This window comes from Rousettus aegyptiacus, unplaced genomic scaffold (genome assembly GCF_014176215.1).
Source record: "Rousettus aegyptiacus isolate mRouAeg1 unplaced genomic scaffold, mRouAeg1.p scaffold_m13_p_4, whole genome shotgun sequence".
NCBI lineage: Eukaryota > Metazoa > Chordata > Mammalia > Chiroptera > Pteropodidae > Rousettus > Rousettus aegyptiacus.
Window position 1 is genome coordinate 156,004,629 of NW_023416307.1, and position 21,187 is coordinate 156,025,815.

Genomic DNA, 21,187 nt, shown 5'->3' on the forward strand with positions numbered 1-21,187 from the left:
GCCCCACCCCTAACCTCCCCTCCCCCGTCCCCCGCCACCGCTCCCGCTGGGCAATGAGGAAAACAGGAGTGAGTGAAGAGCTGTGATGTGGCTGGTAGGGGAGGGCTGCCCCATCCCAGAGGGGCTGACCTCAGCCAGGGAGGAATGTGCAGGAGGCGGAGGGCAGGGGCGGGCGGAGCGGGTGGGGGCAGGGCCACAGCCAGAGGCCCAGGGTTCCTGGTGGCCCCGCCCTCAGCCCCTCCACCTCAGCTCTGACATGGCCCTCAGAAGGGAAGGGGAACAGGCAAGGAAGGGAGGAGCTGATCTTTCTAAAAAGGTGGGCCAGGGGTCCTCTGGGAGCATGGAGGCCAGGCTGGGGGCGGGTGGGGAGTATCTCCATAGACCCTTTCCCGGGAGATTCCCCAGGGGTGGGTGGCTGAGTGTCAGAGAAGTTAAGCCTTGGTTAGGTTCTCTCCCAGCCCACTTCCCACCGCCTCCGGCCCCCCATGCCTAAGTCCACAAGCAGCAGGTCCTAGTACCCACGTGGCCAGAATGCAGAAAGCTGGAGCCACCAGCCTTGATGGCTAAAGCAGGTGTGAGTTGGGAGCCAAGGTGACCCAGCCCAGGCTGGGCACCGGGAGGACTGGCTGCAGCTTTCCTCAGATGGATGCCCCGTCCCAGCCGCACCGCCCAGGGTCCAGGCAGGGTGCCGGGGGCAGGCCTGGCTGCTGATGAGGGGTGGCGAGCCAGGTGCTGGCACTTGGCACAACAATCCAGTGACTTCCAGAAGGAAAAGCTGAGACTTTGGCAGGCCATGCCACTGACAGGCAGCATCAGGGCAGGAGCCTAGGCAGCAGGCCTTGACCCGTGGGTCCCCTGGCAGAAGATGAAGGCCTAGGGTCCTGGGTAGCCCAAGTGCAGACAGGTGTAGAGACCCCAGCTAGGGACCCAGCTGCCTCCCCTGAGTTGTCTCATTCTGTTGAGACCCAGGCCCAAGCTGCCCGATTCCAGAATCCTTGGGGACTTCCAGAGCCCACGGTGACCCACGCAGTCAATGCCCCTGCTCAGAGAGCGCTGTCTCCACGAGGCCCCCACCCAGGGCCTGGCATACACTTGGACCTGAAAAGCAGAAAGGATACCTTGTGGGGACAGGGACAACTTGAGTTCCCACCCGGGGATTCCCCTTCCAGGGAGGGGACACATCTGGAGGAAGGAAGGCAAATGCAAAGGGCTTCCAGGGACAGCCCAGTCACCTTGGCTGGTGTTTGAGTTCCCGGTCCCATTTTTCGGTATGGTCACAGAGCTTGGCGGTGGGGGTAGGGGGACCGAAACAGTCTGGGACCCTGGGCCTAAAGAACTAAAAGCAGTGGGGGCAGGTAGGGGGCACAGCAAGGGTGGGTGGGGACCTCAAAGGCACTTGCTGATCTTGGCTGCTTGGGTGGAAAATTGTAAACAGCCAAAGAATTTTGTTTGCTTGCATAGGGCCAGGGGAGGCCGCCCAGGTCCAAGGCGAGAGGGCCTAGGAGGAGGAAGAGGCTGCATCCTAGAAGCCTAGGAGCTTGGGCAGGGCTGTGGCCTTCCACTCCCCCTCCTCCAGGCCCCTGGTCTTCCCACTGACCCCTACCCTTCATTGCCTGCCAGCCAGCCAGGCTGGGCACACCAGGCCCTGAGGCTCAGGAAAGAGGCATAGCCCCACCCTGGCTGGGCACAGACAGTTCCACTCCAAGGGACTTGGCAGGAGATGGGCAGCAGAACTCTGTGCACTTCAAGTGGCCACACAGCCTCCCTCACTGGCCCCTGAGCAGCTGCTCACCAGCCTTGGGGACAGTGCAGGAGGACGCCCTTTGGAGGCATTGAGAGATGGAAGCCCTTGCTTGAGCCCTGGCATGTTGACCCAGGTGGACCCGAGGTCCCCACTTGGCCATTGTCAACATTCAGCCCCTCCAAAGAAGCACCCCACCAGACTCGGCTTCAAGCCAAGCCCCAGACCCTTCCCAACTGGGGCTCCTGCCAAAGTGTAGGAGCCCTGTCCTGTCTGTGATGGACGCCCCCGGGGTACCTAGTTCTGTGTTTGGTAGGGCAGTCCCTCCCACCTTGAACCTAAAAGAAAGACTGGAGTCAGAGCTCGCCCGAGTGCTTGGGACGGCCGTCAGGGCAGGGCGCCTGCGTGGGCCCACACCCTGCAGCGCAGCGAGACTTGTCGGGCCTCTGGCGTCTGCCCCTCTCTAACCCTCCTCTCCTGCCTCCACAACCACTGCCGGCCAGGTGTCAGAGATGCCGGCCCAAGTGGTGAGGAAGGACTGAGGCTGGGTCCTGGGGGCCCATCGGACCTCCAGTTGAGAACCCCCTCCCCGACCTCCAACCCTCCCATCGCAGCTGGTTCTCGGGAACTGAGGTGGTAACTGGGCCCTTATTACCCTCTGTCAGCTCCCCAGCTGTGGAGGGACAGGTGAGGAACCTGAGTCCCTGGGGACGTGCCCACCACTGCTCCCTCTGCCTGCTGTGGGATCCTCTGGGCTGGAGGGGTCTCTCTCGCTCCTTCTTCCTTTGCCTTGACTGGCAGCCCCACTTCCTGAACCGCTGCTGCTTCGGGCATCCTATTGCCGTGAGGCCCAACAGGGAAGGGGGCCTCCCTACCCGCCCCTCCCTTGTGCCTGCCCCAGTCCTGCAGGCCACCATCTCCAGCGGTCCCGGCTGCCTGCCCGGTCACCCGATCTGCCCGCCCCGTAAACTTGACGGCGTGTGTGGGGCGGTGGCTGGCTTGGCGGGGGCGGGGGCTGCTCCTTAAAGGAGCCGTCAGAGGGTGCCCTGCGGCCCCTAGGCTTCTCTCCCTCTCCAGGGTGAGAAGAGGCTAGGGTGGGAGGTGCTGCTGCTGGAGTTCGTGGTGGCCTGTGGGAAGGCAGCTGGGTGTTTTGTGGCATCACAGACCTCACGGGCCCAGAAGAGGTAGCGGCAAGTGTCAGCGGGAGGGGAGGAGGGAGGCGGGAGTCCTAGCATGGGAGGGGGCCGGGAGCTGCGGAGCCGGGCAGGGGCTTGTGGGGAGCAGTCCGGAATGTGCCTCAGCAGCTGTGCCCCTTGCTTCACTGCACCCCAGGACCTTGCCTCACACCAGGGCTCCCGTGCCCAGCACCTGCCCAGCCAGCCTCTGGGAAGGACGGCGGGCATTGCAGCCAGAGCCTGGCTCCCTTCTGAGGGGTCCAGGGAAGGGCTCTGGCTCAGAGAGATGGAGGGGCTCAATGATGGGGAACTCTGAGGGTGAGGGCAAGGGTGGGAAAGGCTCAGCGGGGGAGAAGGGCAGCTTGGGGAGAGGTTGCCTCAGGTCCTTGGCTCTTCTCACTTGATTCCTCTTGGGTCTGAAGTCAGCTCACAGAATTTCTATGTGTGATCAGCGCCTTCCAGCCGCTGGGGTGTGGAGAGAGAGAGAGGCCAGCTCCAGCTGGGGCTGTTGGAGCTGAGTGGGGGCAGCCCCTGGTCTCCTGGGCAGCACTTGTCCCTCTGGAAAATGGGTCGAAGGCAGCGATTGGCGCTGCAGTTGTTTCTGCTCACCTGCGTGTCCAGACGCACGCGTACGCTCGCCTGTGCACACGCGTTCGCAGGTGCACACCTTGCGACACACAGACGTGCACACCACAGAGACGCACTGCACAGATACACGTACGACGCCATCTGCGTGTGCGCGCCACATGTCCACATGGGTAACAAACACACATGCCAGATGGCCTCACACAGACATGTACGCGCTGAACGCACACATGTGCAATGCAGATACACAAAGGGACCCTCGGAAACATTCACGCTCACAGGCGGCACACCATTGGCTGCAGCCCCGAAGGTGCCTCCGTCTGCCTGTGGGCCTGTGGGTGCACGGCCACCTCCGGAGACCTGGCCCTGTGCTGTCGCTCTCACTCCCTTGACCCACTCGCTTTGCTCTCTGGACTCGGTGACCTCTAAAATGCGCTAATCTGAGTCCTTGTGGGCACTCTGCCTGCTTCTGCATGAGTGGGGGACAGTGTCTGTGTCCCCCACTGTCCCCAGCCCAAGTCCCAGGCTGGCATGGAATAGACACAGAGTGTGTGAATTAACGTCTCTGTGTATACGGGAGGGCGGGTCACTGGGGAGGGTGACGTGGTGGGGCGGGTGCCTGCCAGTGTGGGGGTGACCCTGAGGGTGTGCCCAGCGTGGGTGTGTCTGTGATTATGGCCAGGCAGGGCTCGGAAGTAGAATGCGACCCCCCAGCCTCTTTCCCCTAGGGGCTGTAATTTGATCTCTGGGGACTCCCCCCGAGTCGCCCCCCCTTGCCCTCACTGCACGTCTTCTCTCTTCCAGATCCCGGGGCAGAGTCCAGGGCGGCTCAAGGCTCCTCCACACATGCCTGCTGAACCCTGAGCGCCCTGAGCCGGGATGGGGCGGGCTGAGGCCGCCGCCATGATCCTGGGCCTGGTCCTGCTCTGCACGGCAGTGCTGGGGGGGGCCTCCCCCAGCCCCCCGCGCCTTCGCCTCTCCTTCCGAGGTAAGTGCACCTGGCAGGCGGGAGGGCCCAGCTCAGGGTGGACAGGAAAGGGGCCCAGTGCGGGGAGGGGCACCGTGTTTGCTGTTACCCTGTGTACCTGCTGACCTGGTTTGGACTGGGAGCACCCGTAAGCCATCTCCAGTTAACCCTATCCTGGCCTCGGTCCCCAACCCCTCTGTCCACACGCTCCTCCACATTCTCCTCATGCTTTCTCAGAAGGACCCCTTCTGTCCCCATGGCAACAGATCCTGCCTCTGTTCCATCCCCTACCCCCAGGGAAGTTCAGGCGTGGGGGTCATTAGAACCCCCTTCCTCCACCCCCTTACACAGGAGGGTGGACGCTGGGCAGCGGCATCGCACTGAGCTCAGGCTGGTGGCAGGGTGGCAGAGAACCCTCAGCCTGATTTGGGGGTTGGGGTTTCTGCTTTCCTTACATGCCCAGCCTCCCCCAGAACCCTGCCCTCCCGGTGTGCCTGCCTGGAGTCACTGCTTGTCCAAGCATGCCTGAGGAGCTCAACCTGCCTTCCCCTTGGGGGGGGAGGGGTGTGTGGCTGCGCTGCCCACCCTGGAAGCTTCGAACCTGGGTGGGCCCACCTTTACGAATATAAACTCACATGTGTGTAAATCCACATGTGTGTGGGCCAGGTCACATGTACAACCTTGGCCCGTGAGAGAGGCAGCAGGCAGGGCCCAGGAGAAGCTTCCGGTGGCAAATCTTCAGTAGTGCCCCCTCCCCGAAGAGCTCCAGGCCCAGCATGGTCTCCGGACCTTCAGGCTAGCGAGGACCTGCTGCTACGAAGCGTTGCTGGTGGATGAGGAGCGTGGACGCCTGTTTGTGGGTGCCGAGAACCACCTGGCCTCCCTCAGCCTGGACAACATCAGCAAGCGAGCCAAGAAGGTGCCAGGGCCCCGCAGCCTCAGTGGGACATGGCGCGGAGAGCCCCACGGGGATGGGGCCCCTGGGTGGACATCCTGAGCACAGAGAGCGTCTGCAGTCCCTGACCTGCTCCCCTCCCCGTGCCCCCATCTCCCGTAGCTGGCCTGGCCGGCCCCTGTGGAATGGCGAGAGGAGTGCAACTGGGCAGGGAAGGACATCGCTGTGAGTGCTGGCTGCCGGGGTGGGAGCGGGGAGGGCCAGCCCCTCACTCTGTGACAAGGCAGCGCTCAAACAGAGGCCTGTCTGTTCTGGCGGGGGTGAGGGCAGGGGGTTGGGGTGGCTGCAGTCTGGAGGTAATGAGTCAGGGTGGGGGCTCATGTGATTCTTCTTGGGGTCTTGTGAGTCACAGGGGCCAATGTAGGCCTCTGCTTCCCCATGCACCCCTTCTGGTGAGAAGTAGGCCGGGCTGGTCACCAACAGCACCCAGGTCCCAGGAGCCCATGTGGGTACTTGCTTGGGCTGATGCAGAAGAAAGGGAGGGGTGGGGGTGCCACTGGTGGGCTGGGACCCCTTAAGGCCACCTCCCTGGGGGAGGCCTCATCGTCCCTGCCCCTGCCTGCCCACTAGACTGAGTGCATGAACTTCGTGAAGTTGCTGCATGCTTACAACCGTACCCACCTGCTGGCCTGTGGCACAGGGGCCTTCCACCCAACCTGTGCATTTGTGGAGGTGGGCCACCGGCTGGAGGTAAGGCCAGATCCAGGCAGAGCGGGAGGCTGGGAGAGTAAGGAGGGGACCGGCAGTCATAACTTCCCCCACCTCCCAGGAGCCCGTGCTCCGCCTGGACCCGCGAGGGCTAGAGGACGGCAAGGGCAAGAGTCCTTATGACCCCAGGCACCGAGCTGCCTCCGTGCTGGTGGGTGAGTCCAAAGGCTGGGACCCCAACAGAACTCCTGGACCCCTTCAGAGACTCTAGAACCTCACAAAGTCCCAAGACCCTCCCTGGAGCCCCAGGGATCCTCCACAGCCTCACTGACTTTTCAAGAGCCCGCAGAGCTCCACGACCCCCCTCCCTCCACCTCGCTGAGAGCCTTCGGCTTGGCTGAGCAGCCCTTGCCCTGTCTGCAGGGGAAGAGCTGTACTCAGGGGTGGCCGCGGACCTCATGGGCCGGGACTTCACCATCTTCCGCAGCCTGGGCCAGCGTCCGAGTCTCCGAACAGAGCCACACGACTCCCGCTGGCTCAACGGTGAAAGGCTGGTGGGGCTGGTGGGAGGAGGCCGTTCTCCTCAACAGGGCAGGTGCTGAGTAAGGGGCGTTACAGAAGTGAGCGATGGGTGCAGCCAGGTCTCACCAAGTACTACCATGTGGCAGGGCCTATCCTAGCCACTGGGATGAGACAGGTACGGCCCATGGCCTCTTTGAGTTCAGACCTCCTAACACATACATGATAAGATCAATTCCCATGGACTGAGAGGAAGGGGAAGGGGACTGGCTGGGGGCAGTGGGAGGGCTGGGGAAAGGAGGCTACTCTGCGGGGAGGGGTGAGCTAGTCCCGAAGCACAGCAGAGCTGAGGGAAGTGCATTCCCCGCAGAGGAAATAATTAGTGCAAAGGCCCTGGGGCAGGAACAAGCAAGGGAACAGCTTCATGAAGGGAGCAATGATAAGGGGCCTGGACTGTTAAGGGTCAAGGTCGTTTATTCTAAGAGTGATGGGACCCAGCAGAGTTTTTGGAACTCTGAGGAGTGGGGGCATCTGCTTCCTGCTAGAGAGCGAGATTCTTGAGCGAAGGTAAAACCAGATACCCCATCTCCCTCCTTCGCCCACGGGCCTGGCGCACTGTCAGCAGCAAGGTGAGAGGGCGGCCAGCGGAGGGCGCGGTCCCCCGCCTTCGTGCCCGGGTAGCCACGGTCTCTGCTGCCCTCTCGTGGCTGCTCCGTGACTCGCAGGTCCTGATCCTTTGGAGTCTTCCCGTGGAGTGCCATCTAAACTTGGTCCTAGAGGCTGGGTAATCGGATACTGCCCCACAGGCTGTTGTGTGAGGAAGAGGCGGCATCATGTGGGTCATATAGCGGGGGGCGGGGCCAGGACCTCACTGACCCCACGCCTCCTGCTGTGGCCAGAGCCCAAGTTCGTCAAGGTCTTTTGGATTCCTGAGAGTGAGAACCCAGACGATGATAAGATCTACTTCTTCTTCCGTGAGCTGGCAGTGGAGGCGGCGCCAGCACTGGGACGCCTGACCGTGTCCCGAGTCGGCCAGATCTGCCGGGTGAGGAGCCCCTGGGCCACATCCGTTGACCCCGCCTCCCCCTTTGCCCAACAAGGCCTTGCTCTCATCCTCTCTGATTGACCTCGTAGAATGACGTGGGCGGCCAGCGCAGCCTGGTCAACAAGTGGACTACATTCCTGAAGGCACGGTTGGTGTGCTCCGTGCCTGGCGTGGAGGGCGACACACACTTTGACCAGCTCCGTGAGTGCCGGGGGTGGAGGACGGGGAGAGCGGAGAGCAGAGGCACAGACCTTGGGGCCTGGCCCGCCTGTGGGGCTGTGCGGCCTCCCCCAACTAGGCCCCTTCCCCGCAGAGGATGTGTTCCTGCTGTCCTCCAGGGACCGCTGGGCCCCGCTGCTCTACACTGTCTTCTCCACTTCCAGGTGAGGTGGGAAGTGGCTCTGTGGGGCCGGCTGGGTTCTGCTGGGCCTGTCACTCACTCATGGCTTCGCCTGCAGTGGCATCTTCCAGGGCTCCGCGGTGTGTGTGTACAGCATGAATGATGTACGCCGGGCCTTCCTGGGACCCTTCGCACACAAGGAGGGGCCCGTGCACCAGTGGGTGTCCTACCAGGGCCGTGTCCCCTACCCCCGGCCTGGAGTGGTATGTAGCCCAGGAACCCCCACCACAACCCACTGGAAGCCTCAGGGGTGGAGAACTTGGCCTGAGGTCTTTTTTTTGGTGAATGTGGTTTCTTTCGTTATGGGTGAAAAAAACATCATCTTTATCAGACAGGACTCCTCGGGGGAAGGCCACGTTTCCTCCTCAGAGGTCAAGACAGGGTCTCCTGTCATTCCCAGGGCAGGGCTCTGACTACACACACACACACACACACACACACTCTCCAGGTCCCTGGAGGCTTCCTGTGGGGAGCTGCCCGCCAGGCCCGCGCACCCACATCCCTGTCTTGCCTCCCTCCCACCCGCCAGTGCCCCAGCAAGACCTTTGGCACCTTCAGTTCCACCAAGGACTTCCCTGATGACGTCATCCAGTTTGCCCGGAACCACCCCCTCATGTACAATCCGGTCCTGCCCATGGGGGGGCGCCCTCTCTTCCTACAAGTGGGTGCCGGGTACACCTTCACCCAGATTGCTGCAGACCGTGTAGCAGCTGCTGACGGACACTATGACGTCCTCTTCATCGGCACAGGTCAGGGTCCTGCCGTGACCACCCACCAGACCCAGTCTGGGCTCTTCAGCAAGTTCCTCTTGTTGAGCCCCCTGTCCCGGCCTTTGCCTGGGCTGTGGCCCTACCTCCTTCTGGATGCTGTTCTGATCGATCTGACCCACATTCTCCACCGACCCAACCATGCTGAGGGTGGGGGCCTCCGGAATGAAAAGACTCCTGGCCCTAGCTGTCAGGGAGCGCGAGGAGTCACTCACCCCTTCTCATCCCTGCAGATGCTGGCACAGTGCTGAAGGTGATCTCGGTCCCCAAGGGTGGCAGACCGAACGCCGAGGGGCTGCTCCTGGAGGAGCTGCATGTGTTTGAGGTGAGGCCTAGCCCCCGGCACCCAGAATTCCCTCACTCCGCTCCGCCCTGATCCCAGCGCCCCTTCTCTCTCAGGATTCTGCCGCTGTCACCAGCATGCAAATCTCCTCCAAGAGGGTAAGTGACCAAAAGTCCCAGGAGCGGCCTGGACCAAGAGGGTGCCCAGGCACTGCCACCCCCATGCCTCCCTTGGTAGTTTGAAGCCCGGGGTTTGAGAATAGGCTCTGCCTTCACTAGACTGTGTGACCTGAGACCTCAGTGTTCCCATTTGTCAAGTGGGGAAGGGATCCCTGACCAATGGGAGGTGGGCACAGGGCCGCCTTCGGTCAGCCCGGAGCCCCTCATGCCCTCTAGCACCAGCTGTACGTAGCTTCGCGGAGCGCGGTGGCCCAGATCCCACTGCACCGCTGTGCTGCCCACGGCCGCGCCTGCGCCGAATGCTGCCTGGCGCGTGACCCCTACTGCGCCTGGGACGGGGCCGCGTGCACACGCTTCCAGCCCAGTGCCAAGAGGTGGGCAGGGTCAGGGCGGGCCGCTGGGAGGGAGTCCCTGGTTAAAAGAAGATGGGCTTATGGAGGCTCCAATGTCCCCTCCCACAGGCGGTTCCGGCGGCAAGACATAAAGAACGGCGACCCCAGTACATTGTGCTCTGGAGGTGAGTGCCTCAGCTGCCCCCACCTCTCAGCCTTTGAAGACACCCCACCCGGCCCTGCCTGGCCTAAATCTGCCATTTTTCTTATTCCCAGACTCGTCCCATCCCGCGCTGCTGGAGCGGAAGGTGTTCGGTGTGGAGGGCGGCAGCGCCTTCCTGGAGTGTGAGCCTCGCTCGCTGCAGGCACACGTGGAGTGGACCTTCCAGCGCGCCGGGGAGGGAGTTGGCACCCCGGTGAGCCTGGGTGGGGGAGCGCTCCCAACCAGGCCCTTGTCCCGTCCCCTACATCCAGGAGAGGCCCCGCCCTGACTAATGAGGCGTTGGCCTGCCCCCCACATTAGAGGTCTAGCCACACCCAGTGAGGCTTCGCCCGCCCTGACCCTTTACGTCCTATGTGGTCCCTTACCTGCACGCCACATCCTGGAGAAGTCCGGTTCCGGCTAACTAGGTCTCCTGAATTGCCCTTCCGCAACACGCACACACACAGACGCGCGCGCGCGCGCCCACCCGGGAGAAACCCCTCCCTCGCCCCGCCCCTTGAGGGACCTGACCCGCCCCTCGCATTCAGGTGCACCCCGCCCCGTTCGGGCTTCCACCTGAAGACCATCTGCCCCCTTGCACCCAGCCTTCCACCGTGCAGCTGCGCGCGCACCTTTGCTGCTCCTGCTAGGCCACCACTGCCCCTTGCCTCTCCTGTCCCACGCTGGGGCCTGGGAGCTGTGTTCCCGACCCCGCTGCCCCGCTTCACGCTCGCCCGGCCCGCAGGTGCCGGCGGAGGAGCGCGCGGAGCGCACTACGCGGGGGCTGCTGCTGCGCGGCCTGCGACGCGGGGACTCGGGCGCGTACCTGTGCGCAGCCGTGGAGCAGGGCTTTTCGCAGCCGCTGCGTCGTCTGGCGCTGCATGTGCTGAGTGCTGCGCAGGCGGAAAGGCTGGCCCGAACCGAGGAGGCTGCGCCTGTCGCGCCGCCAGGCCCCAAGCTCTGGTACCGGGACTTCCTGCAGCTGGTGGAGCCGGGCGGCGGTGGCGCCAGCTCCCTGCGAATGTGTCGACCGCAGCCCGCGGCGCACCCACAGCCCCCTGAGTCGCGGCAGAAGGGTCGCAACCGGAGGACGCACGCCCCAGAGCCGCGCGCCGAGCGGGGGCCGCGCAGCGTAGCCCACTGGTGACTCGCCCGTCCCCGCGGCGGGGACTGGGGAGATGAGACGACTGGCGGGAGAGGGGGCGGACAGACCCTGGGAGATGGACAGCAGCTAGGGGGCGGGCCCGCTGCGGTCCCCGGCCAACCGAGACACCGACAGAGGCTCTGGACGTGGGGCAGCCGCGCTGGCTTATTTATTAACAGGATAACCCTTGAATGTAGCCCCGGGAGGGGCGCCCAGGCCAGGCACAGGGTCTGGCTGGTGGGGAGGAGGCAGAGAAGCAGGGCTCCAGAGCAACAACTTGGGAGGGGGAGGTGCTCGGAGTGCCCACCCTGGGAGAAGGACCTCCTCCTTGGGCAATAACCAGAAAGCTGTGACAGGCTGGGCTGGTGGGGTGGGTGGGGCAGGCCGACTGTACTAACGCAATAAACACGTTATCAGCTGAAGCCAGAATGGGCCCGGCAGACAACTGGTCCTAGGTCTTGCTGTATGGCCTTGAGCACCTTCTAGCACTCTCAGGACCTCAGTTTCTTCTAAGGATGCCGTGTTGAGGATTAAAGGTGGTTGCTATGCGACTGACTGGATCCTGCAGGGCCTGTGGGGATACTGACATGCACATACATTCTGAATAATATAATTTCTGGGCTAAGTGCTATGAATAAAATTGGATTATGTAGAAAAGAATGTGAGCAGAAGGCCTCACTGAAGGGGTGACATTTGAGCTAGATGACAAGGAGCCAGCCATGGGGACTATTTGGAGGCAGAGTATTGCAGGAGGGAAGAGCCATTGCAAGGGCCCTGAGGTGGGCACAAGCGGGCAGTGTTTGAGGAACATCAAGGAGGCTAGTCTAAGTGGAGTCATGGATTTGGGACGTTTTAGGAAGCAGAGCCCCACTGTCTTGCTTTGTCCCATTTGGGAAGAAGGGACCTGGGAGTCTAACCACAGAGGGTGGGCCCTCAGCGGGCCCACTCCCTCCGGTAAGGATAAATGGTGCCGTGCACCCATCCTCACACGACCCGGTGTGACCTATGTGCCTTGAGCTGAGTGCTTCAGACTCGTGGTTGTATTTCCATTCTCATCTGTACTATGCCGGGGAGGAGCCATTGTTATTCTAATTTACAGATGAAAAACTGAGCTTAGGGAGGGGGCAGTCCTTTACACAAGGTCGTAGGCTTAGTAATAGAAGTCCCAGCCTCCCACTGACCAGCATGGGTGCTTGCATGTGTGAGGGTGTCTGCCTCCTTTTAGGGCTCTCTAAGCCCTCATGGCACTGGGTTCCGGTTGTCCATCACGCTCGGTCTTTGGCAGCAGGTCACAAAGCGGTGGGTGCTTCTCCCACATGCGCTTGGAGAAATGACCCAGCTGCGAGTTGGGGGTCTTGTGGAGTGGAGGCGTGGCGATGCACGGAACGCCCTTGCATGTCTTGGCGGCCATGTGGGGTATTGCTGGAGGTCCACCCAGCGTGGCTTGTCTGGATGAAGACACGGAGGCCCATGTGTATATCGGAGTGGCGGGGCTCCCCAGGCAAGCCCCCGGGTACATGCGCTAGGGGAGATGTGCTCTTGCCTGCACTCCATCCCTGGGTGGATAGTCCACGCTGGCCCATGTGGGTCACTCTGCCCCTTCCCATGGCTGAGAGCTATCTCCTCTAAATATAGCCCAGTGGGCTGAGCTCAGGCCTATTTTAGGCCTAGGCTGGGAGGCGGCCAGGCGTTCCCCAGGCTCTCAGAGAAACCATTGCTGCCTCCATCCTGTCCTGCTCCCGGGAGCTGACATCAGACCCCCTGACTGTCTACCCGCATCATGCCCGAGGAGACCCAAGAAGGTAGGAGATAACTGAGGGAAGCCAAGGCCCCAGAATTATGACCCTGTCCCCTGTCCTACTGACCTCACTACCTAACTAGTCATCAGTTACCATGTCCCAGTTCAAGTAATGGGACCTGCCCCTTGTGCATGGAGGAAGGCTTATCATGCCTGGAACTCCTCCTCACCTCACCTGCTTGTTTCCTCTGCTAGGGACAGAAAGGATGAGGGAGCTACCAGTTGGGGGAAGGTCAGCTATAGGCTGTGCCCCAGGGGGTGTGGATGGGGCAGAGGCCTGGCCAGTTCAGCGCTTCCTTCGGGGAAGATGAGATCAGAGGGGTGGGCCACTGCTTCCAGGAAGCATTTGGGCACATGACCAAGGGACTGGGAGTGGATAGGCTTCTGGCTTCCTTCAACTATCCACCCTCCCTCCCCACCCCGTCCCCCATCATCACATTCTCAATATTTTACACTGGATGGGAGGGGCCCGACCCTGAGTCCGAGGGGGTGCTGCTACCTCCTTTTGAGGTCTTAATGATTTACGGAATTTTTCTTAGTAACGAACAACCCGAGTTCAATCTAGAACGTGTAGGAAAAGCACAGCCAAAGAGGGAAGTTAATGTCACTCCCAACGCACCACCCAGACATAGCAACTGGCACATCAGGGGGCAGTTTCAGGCAAATCATGAAGGTCGAGTTACTGTTCAGAAAGTGACAGACCCAGAGATAGACCCTTGCCCCTATCAGGAAATGTCCCCCTTTGTTATCTAGCTTCTAGCTGGGCATCTGGGGATCTTAATGGGACAAGATTTAAACAAACAAACAAACAAAAAAAAAATCAAAGACCAGAAGAAAATAAAATTTTCAGAAATCACAAAATAAACACTAACTGGGCAGAGGTTGTGAATGGATAAATTAGAAAGGCATATATTGGTTAGGCCTCTCAGGCAAAGACCCCCAATCGAATGGGTCAAAAAGCCTTTTCTCGTCTTTCAACGTACCAAATATATGTGTGGAAATGTGTGTGTGTGTGTGTGTGTGTGTGTGTGTGTATAAGCTTTTTTAATGGAGATGCCTAATGGTGGCAATGTTGTACCCTTTTGGGGGCTGTGAGCAGCCATTGTGGCAGACAATTTGAGGATAGCTTTAGAAAAGTCCCTTTTTGATCCAGTAATTCAGCTTCTGGAATCTGTTCTTAACTGTTGGGGAAACAGAGACATTTCATACTCAGCAATGCGCATCCTTTTCCAGGGGTTATTCATTTCCCAAAGGAAATTGGAAACAACCTAAATGCCCAGGCGGCCTCAGAGGGATGCCTGAAGGACCTCAGAGGCCTGTGGAAGTCTGATAGCAAAGGCGGGTCTCCTATCTTGATTTTGAGTGAAAACAGCAGGGTTCACAGCAGTACAGCATAATCACGCTGAGTATGTTAAAGAACACAGAGCCCATGCCAGCAGAGAAAGGCACCGTCAGCAAGCATGGCGCTGCTTCTGCCGGGGACCAGAACGCGAGGCTCTGGGTCTGGCCTGAGGGCTAACTCCCAGGGAAAGCGGATAGCAGAAGAGGCAGGAATGAACTTCAAGCACTGTGGGTTTATTCCTCCAAGGATGGTAAATTCTCCTCTAGAAACCAGCAGACAGAGGAATACCTGAAAGTCTCTGAGGTGCTTGGAAGGAAACAAACGTGAACGTCAAGGGCACCTCCCGCTATTGTGGGTGAAACAGGCCTCTAGGGTTCCGGGGTCATCCTGGTTCCAAAATCGAGGTCCGTTCCTGAGTTGGTTTTAGGGGCTTAGGAGCCCCATGCCCCTTAGTCCTGTCCCCATCTCCTCTGAGCCCCCACTACGTCTAGAAGCCACCTAGGAGAAGAGAGGGGGTGACCCGCTGCCTCAATCGGCCACATGCTGCTCCAGCAGACACCACGGGACCGATGCTGAGCCCGAGGAACAGGGCGTCGCTGGCCCCCAACCACGTGCAGGAGGTGCACCTGCACCACGTGGAGTCCATCAGTGACCTACACAGTGGAGGTAAGCCAGGCGGGGAACGGGACACAGCTGTTGGGAGAGGAGAGGAAAGAAAGTACACCCACTGCCCTCCCGATGGCCCCTTCGCCCTGCAGGCTCGCTGCGCCCCTCCCTGGCCGAGGAGGCACAGCCATGGGACGAGCTGCTGGGCACTCTGCCACCATCACTGTGCGCCCAGTGCGGCTGCAGCCCTGTGCACAGCCGAGGCGGCTTCCTGCTGCTACTCGCAGTGCTGGTGTTCACCTGCCTGGCGCTTGCCATCCTGGCCGTCTACCTAAGCGGTATGGAGGCGCAACAAGCCAGTGGGAACCAAGGGCATGGAAGTGGGACCAGGGGGCTCTTCTGTGTGGCCGGAGGAAGCAGCCGCAGAGGCTGAGGCGGTGAAGGGTGGGGTAGGGGTTCTCGGCACCCTCGGACGCTGGGCTGGGTGGGTGGAGTTGTGGGGGTGGCACGGGTCTGATAACCCTCCGTCCTGCCTGCCTGTCCGCAGTGCTGCAGAGCGAATCCTTACGCACGCTGGCGCACACACTGCGCGCGCAGGAGGAGACGCTTCTCAAACTCCGGCTGGCCAGCCTCAGCCAGCTGCGCAGGCTCAACTCCAGTGAGGCCCGAGCACCCAGCTGAGACGTCACTTGGACCTGGGGTCTGGGGGTGTGTGGAGGGCGGTAAAGTGGCCATTGGCGGGTTTCTCCTCTCCCACTGCTGTACCACTCTCCTTCCTCGGCAAACGTTCTGTGCAAGAGCCTGATCTGGCCCCACAGTGCCCGCCTCTCCTGGCTTGTTCGGGCCAGGCCTAGCCAAGGCTTCTGGTGCCAAGACCCTGCTCTGGGTGACCTAAGGTCAGAGGAAGCAATACGGCCGCCTGGTTCCTGCTGTGGCCTATCAGGGCTTTCTAACTTCCCCCAGATAGCAGGTTCGGAAGTCTAGAAATAGCTGCCCCCACCCCAGTCACCCAAACTCTGCCAGACCTCCTGGTGGGGGTCCAGCTTCAGCTCTCAAGACAGGCTGGGCTCTGAGTAGGAGGAAGAGGGCCATTTGGACAGAGACTCCCACAGGGCAAAAATGAGATGGAGATAACCAGCTGGGCCCAAGCCTGGGGTAGTGGATGGGGGCCGGCAGGTAGAAATGCCCGGGAGCCAGGGCCACAGAAGGCTGAGCATTCAGTTTAATTATCTCTAATAATCTTTAAAAATCACATAAATCCATTCCAGGTAGCCTGACCTTCCCACCTGTTGTGGTGGTATCTGCCCAGATGCCACCCCGCCACCCCAAGGAAGTGGTTCATCCCAGGGGAACAGGCCTGAGAAAGGAGAAAAAGGGACAACCCTCCTACTGTCTGCCCCACAGCCCTGGGACAGGCACACATCTGCCTTGGCCTGAGAGGGCAGGAAGAGGCCACAGGGCTGAGTGCAGGGGCAAAGGGCCAGGATTCCAAGTGACCCGGCCTCCAGCCACCCACCCCTATGCCTGCTTTTGGTTTTGTCATTAAAAAAATAAAGCGACAATTTCTGGCAAGGACCAGGTGTTGCACTGTCTTCTGTTAAAAATACGGGCAACGGAGTGGACAGTCTCCTCCTCAGCTGGTCCTGGCTCACAGGATGTCCGCCCGCTTGTCTCGCATGCGGCTGCGCGCCTTGGTCCGCGCTTTGAAGGCAGAAGCATTGTACAGGTGCTGAAGTGGGGGCGAAGAGTGATGCCCTGGTGAGCTGGGGGAGGGGGAGGCCCAGGGCTTCTCCTCCAGCTCCTGCAGAGCTCCAGGAGGTGGGGATGGAGGGTGCCCAAGGGTGCGAACCTTCTCAAGACGCGAGATCTTGCAGGCCTTCAGGGCGGCGGCATCCAGCACTAGCACAGGGCCCAGGCCGAAGATGTCACGGAGCAGCTCATTGTTCTGGGGGCAGAGACAGCGGTGAGCTCAGGCCAGTCCCAGGCAGATAAGCTGGGTGGCCCTTCCCTGCCGGCCTCCCCACCTGGAGGTGGTGGTGCATGCCCGACCCCAGCGCATCCTTGAAGGCGGCGTAGACCCGGCGCCGAGCCCAGCTGTCCACATAGAGAACCTCAAGGCCGAAGCGGACTGTTTCTTCCTCACACTCACTGCCCTGCAGGGTAGAGGGGCCCACAGGACTGGGCTTGGCACTGTGCCCGGGGAGGCACTCCCGCTGGGACACACACATTCTCACACGCACCTCAACAAACTGCAGCACGGCACGGAAGGTGGAGCGCTGACGCCGGCGGTCAGCTTTGGCACGGTACTTGTTGCTGTCGGTGGCCAGAGTGCGCAGGGCACTGCAGAGGGCGTCCATGTCCTCGTAAACAAAGTCCTCCTGCAGGGGGAGCGACGAAGGGTGCGTGAGCAGAAGCCTGAGCTCGGCTGGCTCTCAACACGGGGTTGGTTCTCCGAACTCCTCCTTTCACTGAGGAAGGCCTTTTCTTCTCTGCCTGACCCCCCCACCCCCGAATTCCTTCTTGGCCCTGCCTAGGCCGGAGGCCCCTGCTCAGAGACCCCTACACAGCCCCTGGCACATGAGTCTGCGTTGGGGCTACTTCTGCTCTACAGTGACCTGTGGTATCCCCTTCATACAGCCTGGGTGAGGTGGAGTCAGCAGGCACCCCTGTCACACCTCAAGGTCCCGGGCGAGCTCGAAGAGCAGCGCGATGGTCTCGCCGGCAGCGATCCGCAAGTTCACACTTTCGCTGGACAGCAGCTGGGGCAGCCGGGGCAGCTGCCTGGGGAGGGGGCAAACTGAGCTACGCTCGTGGGCTGGGGGTCTCTTCACCTTTCCCCTCCCATACCCAGGAGGCAGTCACCCCTACCTGTCAAGGATGTGGCTGACGTGGGTGCTGGGGCAGAGGGTGAGGAGCAATGCCCAGGCCTGCAGGGCGGCACAGAACAGGCCGTGCAGGCTCGTGGGAGCCACAGGAGCTGTGGAGCCGCCAACGCCGCAAGCCCGGCTGAAAACACCTTCCAAGCAGGTGAGGCAAGAGACCAGGTCCTAGAGGCACAGGGAGGCAGGACAGTGGCTCAGGGCAGAGCTGGGGCCTAGGTGCTTTACTACCTGTGCCCAAAGGCCACTTACCTGGACATCGGCAGCAGCTACATAGCAGCCCAAGCCCAGAGCAGACGCACACTGTTGGGAAGAAGGCAAAGCCAGGTCATGGTCAGAGAATGAGCCTGGGTGCCGAGCCACGAGGGCTCACCCTCAGAGTAGGGGAGGCAGGTGGAACCCACCTCTCTGTTTAGGGGCTGAGTGACAGAAGGGTGTCAAAGAGCATGGAACACTCACGTGGAGCCGGGCAGCAGGGCTAGCTGTGCTGTCACTGAGCACGGAGACCAGGAGGGGTTGCAGGCTGTGGAACAGCTCCTCACCCTTGGGTCCAGGGCCCAGCTGCACACAGAGCAGACCTAGCATGGCGGCGGCCAGGGCCTGTTCCTCGCCCTTCCCTGCAGGGATGCTTTTTAGTCAGCCATGCACAAAGGTCAGCACCTGGCCAGTTCAGGTCACCCACGTGCCCTGGGTCCAACCTTTCTTGAGGCACTTTTCCAAGGCATCGGCCAGTGTGAGGCTGCGCTCCATCAAGAAGTCGGGCAGTAGGCGTGATGCCAGGGCCAGGCGCAAGCTCTCAAGGGCGCCTTGCCGTGTCTTGGCACTGGGAGATAAAGTAGAGGGGTTCTGTGAGCCAGCGCGACCTGGATCACATTTGACATGGGTGGAGCAGGGACATGGGCGTGGGGATTGGCTGGCATCAGGGGTACCTCTTGTCTGTGAGGCAGTCCACATACTCCTTCAATTTCTCCTCAAGGTCCTCCTGCTGGCCCTGCTCATCCACGGCATCCCCCCCTGCAAGGCCAGCTGGTCAGCCCTGCCTCTTGCCCTTGCCCATGGAGCCCCTACCGAGTCCCTGCCAAACTCCCACCCAGTCTCACCAAGGCTGTCCTCTGCCGCGGTGCTAAGAAGGCTGGGGCAGTCACTGGTGGTGCTGCGGGCCTCACTGGCTGCCTCATCCTCGCTGGAACCTGAGTCAACTTGGGTACTGCTCCGGGTACCTGAGGAGGGTGCAATGGGGAACTTGGCCTGCCTCCATTGATGAGTGATGGGGGTACCTCACTCAGCCTCATGAGCCCACAAGAGAGAATGCTGCCCATCTCTAGATGAGAAAACCGAGGCTGAGGTGGCAGCCACAGGGGCTGCTGCAGGGAACACTGAGCCAGGATGCAGGAGAAAGGGAACGAGGTCCACCTGCCTGGCACCAGGCCCAGCCCAGGAAAATCTGGCAGGCACGGTGAACAGAGCCTCCCTGAGACCAGACACTGCAAACCAGGTGGAGGCAGAACAGGCTGCATAGGTCCCACCTAGGCCCGTGGCCTAGCCTGGAATGGGGGCATATCTAGGCAGATCCTGGGGGAGCTCAGCTACCAGGCCAGATTATGGCCCAAAATGGCCAAGGCAAGAGTCAGGGACTTAGATTGCAAAGTCAGACAGACTCAGGGTTCAAATCCCAGCTCCACATCTTAACAGGTACATAACCTTCAAAGCCTCAGTTTCTCTGCAAAACAGAGATGCCAAAGCACCTCTTTTGAGTGGAGCAAATGAAGACGATGACTTTAACAAGTGACTAGTTATGGCTCTTCTGTGGACCAACGAGCTCACCAGGTCACCTATCGGCCTCAGGAGCAGAAACCCAGCTGCTAGTGGATATAGGAGTGTGCCCCTACCTTCGAGCATACTATCTTCTGAGCTTCCCTTGGTCTACCCAAGACTTTCAGCCCTGGGTGGATGGACACAAGAGCCCTTCCTGTCCCTACGAAGGGCAGAAAGTGGACTGCCCCTGAGAATAGGTGAACACAGGGGAATGTCAGGCTTGGCAGAACTGAGCACTCCTGTGTGTGGGTTCTGCCCAGGACCAGGGGCTGGCTTTTGCCAGGGCAGTTGCTGAAGCAGAGACCCAGATGGGTTCTGGTCGCCAAGCTGGCCCTACTTCTCAGGAACTATAAACTCCATATGCCTGCAGGGCAAAGTCCAACCAACACCCACTCAGGTCTCTGCTCAGCACTCTGCCAACCAGAGCACCCAGGTTGCTTCATTTGCTCCACTGTGTCATGGTCCCTCCAGATACCGGGCCTTTGCACAAATTGTCGCCTCCCACTGTGCTCTTCTCTTGACCTTCTCAGGATTCACTCATAAGTCCCAACCTTGAGGCTTCCTTGGTTCTTGAGTCTAGGGCAGGCACCATTCAGTGAACCAGTCCTTTCAGAATGTCACTACCCTCTTAGATGTGCCCCACCCAAGCCCCATTAGGGTGGTGGCAAGGTCGGAGCTGTGCCTAGCAAGGCACCTCATCACTCCAGAGTAAACATGTGTTTACTGCATGCACCAGGACAGGGTCCTGGTGGACGCCGATAAGCAGATAGGAACCGCCTCAGGCTCCAAAGCACTCATCCACCCTCTAGGGCCAGGTCTGCCAAGGTCAGAATCCTGCAGCTTCCCTATTGCCCCCTATATCAGTTCTCCCCCCAGGCCTCGCGACAACTTCTAGTCCAGTCCTGGAAAAGATCAGGAATTGGGGAAACAGCGGGCTTTTGCTGTCCTGCAGGTCTGTCCACCACAGCAGGCAACTGGGGCGGAGGAGCAACGGGGAAACCGAGTCCAGGAGGTGCCTACCGGCTTAGGGTCTGGAGTACAGACTCTTGACCAGCAAGCAGCGCGCTCAACTTGCGCGCACACGTGGCCGCCGTCTCCCGGAGCACGTGCAAACAGCTGGAAAGTTGCAGGAGACCGCGCCACGCTGCTCCAGGCACAGATTTCCGCCCAGGACCCTCGGGGACACCGACAGGGCCCCACGCAGCGCCCCACCCAGGGCTCACCGCTCATCGGTTGCCCCCGCGCCCCCCACTTACCCCCTCCGCGGCGCTGGCCACCCTTGCGGGGTGCGCTACCCTTACGGGCACGCGGCATTCCGGATATTGGGCACGAGGGGGCGTGGGGTCAGGGACCCGGCGGGCGGGGGCTCCAGACCAGCGAGACGCCGGCCGGTGCGCTGAGATGAGACTTGAGCAGAAGACGGGAGCCACACGCCGCGCGTGCCACCATCTTCACGAGGCGCCCCGCCCTGCCAAACCGGTGGAAGCGCCCCGCCCTGCTAGACGGGTCGCCGGGAAGGCGAGTTCCTGGTCATTCAGTTCAGACCCACAGCCACGCGGCCAAAACTACTATTCCCTGGGGGCTGCGCGCGCAGATTGCCGCCTTTCGGGTGGGCGCAGAGCACCTCGGGAATTGTAGTCTACTCCCGCAACCCTTAAGCCCACGACACTAGGTGAACTATACACCCACAATGCTCTGCGTCCTCCTCACGGCCCCAGCACGGGCACGCCTCCACAGTCGTTAACTCGCAAGTTGCCCCCCTGAAGCCGCCCACCATGCAATGACCCGCATCTACGGGCACTTGC

At 61.0% G+C, this 21,187-nt stretch overlaps 3 protein-coding genes across 9 annotated transcripts; 2 read left to right on the top strand and 1 right to left on the bottom strand.

The window, feature by feature from the left end:
- The first annotated feature begins 207 nt into the window (after window positions 1-207).
- On the top strand, window positions 208-11,602 carry SEMA3B (semaphorin 3B). Of its 5 annotated transcripts, none has more exons than XM_016149999.2 (18): window positions 208-316; window positions 4,306-4,489; window positions 5,230-5,387; window positions 5,526-5,588; window positions 5,994-6,113; window positions 6,193-6,286; window positions 6,495-6,614; window positions 7,490-7,635; window positions 7,725-7,836; window positions 7,949-8,018; window positions 8,094-8,238; window positions 8,565-8,784; window positions 9,036-9,127; window positions 9,202-9,243; window positions 9,481-9,638; window positions 9,726-9,781; window positions 9,873-10,012; window positions 10,544-11,602. In XM_016149999.2, exons 2-18 carry the CDS (start codon window positions 4,381-4,383, stop codon window positions 10,943-10,945), a joined length of 2,247 nt encoding a protein of 748 aa, XP_016005485.2. In that variant the 5' UTR covers window positions 208-316; window positions 4,306-4,380; the 3' UTR covers window positions 10,946-11,602. The 5 variants fall into 5 exon arrangements, with proteins under 5 accessions (XP_016005485.2, XP_036075602.1, XP_016005486.2 ...); XM_016150000.2 differs by lacking the exon at window positions 208-316 and adding an exon at window positions 1,421-2,428; XM_016150001.2 differs by lacking the exon at window positions 208-316 and adding an exon at window positions 2,761-2,925.
- A 112-nt stretch (window positions 11,603-11,714) lies between these two features.
- Window positions 11,715-16,263, top strand: LSMEM2 (leucine rich single-pass membrane protein 2). 3 transcript variants are annotated; one of them, XM_016150009.2, is made up of 4 exons: window positions 11,715-12,744; window positions 14,574-14,748; window positions 14,841-15,026; window positions 15,236-16,263. In XM_016150009.2, exons 2-4 carry the CDS (start codon window positions 14,652-14,654, stop codon window positions 15,367-15,369), a joined length of 417 nt encoding a protein of 138 aa, XP_016005495.2. In that variant the 5' UTR covers window positions 11,715-12,744; window positions 14,574-14,651; the 3' UTR covers window positions 15,370-16,263. The 3 variants fall into 3 exon arrangements, with proteins under 3 accessions (XP_016005495.2, XP_016005493.2, XP_016005494.2); XM_016150007.2 differs by having other exon boundaries at window positions 14,635-14,748; XM_016150008.2 differs by having other exon boundaries at window positions 14,638-14,748.
- Window positions 15,889-20,872, bottom strand: IFRD2 (interferon related developmental regulator 2). Its single transcript, XM_016150002.2, has 12 exons — window positions 20,639-20,872; window positions 18,668-18,787; window positions 18,497-18,581; window positions 18,266-18,390; window positions 18,027-18,184; window positions 17,820-17,870; window positions 17,557-17,735; window positions 17,364-17,469; window positions 16,929-17,066; window positions 16,713-16,841; window positions 16,538-16,633; window positions 15,889-16,417 (listed from the first exon to the last, which is right to left on the bottom strand). Exons 1-12 carry the CDS (start codon window positions 20,694-20,696, stop codon window positions 16,337-16,339), a joined length of 1,326 nt encoding a protein of 441 aa, XP_016005488.1. The 5' UTR covers window positions 20,697-20,872; the 3' UTR covers window positions 15,889-16,336.
- Window positions 20,873-21,187: the final 315 nt, after the last annotated feature.

Excerpts from the sequence above, each read along its gene's own strand:
- SEMA3B (XM_016149999.2), top strand. The coding sequence starts at position 4,381 with ATGGGGCGGGCTGAGGCCGCCGCCATGATCCTGGGCCTGGTCCTGCTC. Across the intron at positions 4,490-5,229 it reads CCTTCGCCTCTCCTTCCGAG|AGCTCCAGGCCCAGCATGGT; the intron begins GTAAGTGCACCT and ends CCCTCCCCGAAG. Across the intron at positions 6,615-7,489 it reads CGACTCCCGCTGGCTCAACG|AGCCCAAGTTCGTCAAGGTC; the intron begins GTGAAAGGCTGG and ends TGCTGTGGCCAG.
- LSMEM2 (XM_016150007.2), top strand. The coding sequence starts at position 12,723 with ATGCCCGAGGAGACCCAAGAAG. Across the intron at positions 12,745-14,634 it reads GCCCGAGGAGACCCAAGAAG|CAGACACCACGGGACCGATG; the intron begins GTAGGAGATAAC and ends ATGCTGCTCCAG. Across the intron at positions 14,749-14,840 it reads CAGTGACCTACACAGTGGAG|GCTCGCTGCGCCCCTCCCTG; the intron begins GTAAGCCAGGCG and ends TTCGCCCTGCAG.
- IFRD2 (XM_016150002.2), bottom strand. The coding sequence starts at position 20,696 with ATGCCGCGTGCCCGTAAGGGTAGCGCACCCCGCAAGGGTGGCCAGCGC. Across the intron at positions 17,871-18,026 it reads GCCCTGCTGCCCGGCTCCAC|TGTGCGTCTGCTCTGGGCTT; the intron begins GTGAGTGTTCCA and ends TCTTCCCAACAG. Across the intron at positions 16,842-16,928 it reads CCGTGCTGCAGTTTGTTGAG|GGCAGTGAGTGTGAGGAAGA; the intron begins GTGCGTGTGAGA and ends TCTACCCTGCAG.